At 37.0% G+C, this 2,489-nt stretch overlaps 1 protein-coding gene across 1 annotated transcript in view; it reads left to right on the forward strand.

Moving 5' to 3' along the window:
• The window catches only part of LOC106529848 (structural maintenance of chromosomes protein 1B), a gene marked incomplete at its 5' end in the record, with an annotated part of 7,051 nt that extends 4,928 nt beyond the window's left edge, over window positions 1–2,123 (forward strand). Inside the window, 2 exon segments of the mRNA XM_014025368.1 lie at window positions 1,348–1,458; window positions 1,540–2,123. Of these exon segments, the coding sequence (XP_013880822.1) occupies window positions 1,348–1,458; window positions 1,540–1,635 (207 nt within the window).
• Window positions 2,124–2,489: the final 366 nt, after the last annotated feature.

Below are 2,489 nucleotides of genomic sequence, written 5' to 3' on the forward strand. Positions count from 1 at the left end.
TATATATACACACAGATATAGATATCATTAATTAGACGTGCAACTTTCCTTTGCATTTATACTAGTTTGACCTCTGAAAAATCCACTCTGACAGATACTGAGAGCAAAGTATTTTGCAATGATGTAATTGTTGAGAGTTAAATCTTTAAACCAGGAATGAAACAGACAAAATACTAATCTTGAATATTTCAAATGGACAGACACTGATACTGTTACATGTTTTCTAACAAACTATTACAGGGTGTCCGCCGGTCATTGAAAAGTCTTGAAAAGTATTATATTTATGTTTCTAAAATTAAGGGTCTTTAAAAGTATTGAATTTATGAATAATATGTAAGTTAGTCAAGAGTGTTAAGTTTTGTCAGGCAGGACGGATTTAAGTTCTTCGTCTCCGCTGCGGATTTCTTAAAGGTGAAGAGGAGGAGGGAAAAAAACGTGTTGTTAGGGGCTTCTGTCTGGCTGAATTTGACTGACGCTGCTTTCAACCAATAAAGAGAACCAGTGCAGTGAATATCTATATTCAATGTGTTTCATTGAGTCACACATGTGCGATTCTTGGTTATAATACAGCATGATTTCCCAATAATTGCTGATTATTTTCAGTCTTAAATTCCATACAAGGTGTTATTGAAACGGTCTTAAAAAGTCTTACATTTGACTTGCTAAAACCTGCAGAAACCCTGTAATGGCAACAAGACACTATAACGTGTGAAATTTACACCCATCCCGTCAAGTCCCAGGGACTGTCAGTGACATCACAAGCAGGTGGGCTTTGGCATCTCTCACAGCCTCAGGTTGGGGAACTCAGTCATCAGCCTGTTTCATTCTTCCATCTTGGATGAGAATATTATTCAGCTGGTCACACACTCTAGCTGGTTCTTCAACGTCTCCTTGTGTTTTAAAATCCTGGTGGTTTTATTTCTCTTGTAAACCATCTATCCACATTATTCTTGATGTTGTTTACATTTTGCTCTGAACAAAACTCTGTTGCTGGTAACTTTTTATTACACTCTGCATTGAGGTCCTGTGGGAGGAGAGTGACAACAAAGGGGTTTTGTGGGCTTCCTGGCTTATATTTCATTGTATTTTACAAATACTACGTCTTTATTTCTGTTCTGATCATGTTGTTAAACTATGGTGAAACACTACAGTTCTACTTGGATTAAAAAAAAAGAAATTGTGTTAAACTTACAGCAGTTTTTGTCACATTGTGTCACTGTGGTGAGCTCATCAAACGTTTAGCCTCTGGTGAACAGATACTGTACATCTGTGTGTTTCATCCACGTGTCTGAGAAAATCTGATGTTATTTTTGTGAATTCTTTGAGCGCGTGCTTGGCTTTTTCCAGGTGACCAGTTTCATCAGAGAGGAGTCCAAGCAGAACATGCAGATCATCGTCATCTCCCTGAAGGAGGAGTTTTTCTCCCAAGCTGACGCTCTGCTGGGAGTCTATTCCGACGTGAGGAACTTGTGTCGTAGGTTTGAAGTAATTTCTGAATTGCAGCTCAGTGCAGTCACAATGATGTTGTCTTCTGCACAGTTGGACGAATGTATGTTCAGCCGCATTCTGACCCTGGACCTGCGTCCTTTCTCGCTGTTTGAAGAGGACAACGGGACAGAAACTGAGGAGACCTGAGCAGACAGAGGACAGGGTGTCTGTGGCCCAGAATCACCTGCTCAAGGCTGAAGTCTGTCTCCAGTTCTGATGTGTTAATTGGCAGTTCTTAGAGTTTTTATCTCGAGTCATTTAGTTGTGTTTGATGACCACTCTGTTCTGCTGTAGGTGTTTTACTAAATAGGTGTCAGTAAACAGGTTTTTGTAATTCAATGAAGTGTTTACTGGGGTAAGGTTCACATTTTTGACACACTTGATTAGTTTTGAAAGCTACTTGACATGTTGGGTGTTTTGTCAAAAAAAATCTGTCATGCAATATCTGAGCAAATAAGAGAAAGGAGTTAAAGTCTAAAATGTCATCAGTATGGCCTAAAGGGAAAATAATGATTATTTTGTGTTATACAGTTTTAAAAAGCTTGAATATTAGTGTGTTCACTACCAGTTTTATTGTAAATGTTTGAAAGTTGTCCTTTTACATTACTTTTATTCATTAAATACATAGCTCCAAATACAGTGTGCTTCTTTTTATTATTGAGGACTCAATATAAAATCTTTAAAGGTTCAGTTCAACTTCTGGTCTGTTTTATAATTTACCGTAGTTTGTCCATTTACAAGTATGATTACCAATAATATTTTTCTATTTCAATGCAATGTGTCATACAACAGCAAGACAATACATGATTTTTTTAACACCGTCAGGAAATAAAAATGTAGAGCTGTATTCATAGTAAGAACAGTTATTAGTCTTTTTGCCAGGGGCAATATGTAAAATCAACTTTTTTGAGTTTTATATCATGTTTTAATGTTATACTCATAAAAAAACATGCCCAAAGCCTTGCTTTGACTCATTCATGCATGTTTAAGAAATCCTGCAG

The sequence above is a fragment of the Austrofundulus limnaeus genome, unplaced genomic scaffold, assembly GCF_001266775.1.
Source record: "Austrofundulus limnaeus strain Quisiro unplaced genomic scaffold, Austrofundulus_limnaeus-1.0 Scaffold471, whole genome shotgun sequence".
NCBI classification, from domain to species: Eukaryota; Metazoa; Chordata; class Actinopteri; order Cyprinodontiformes; family Rivulidae; genus Austrofundulus; species Austrofundulus limnaeus.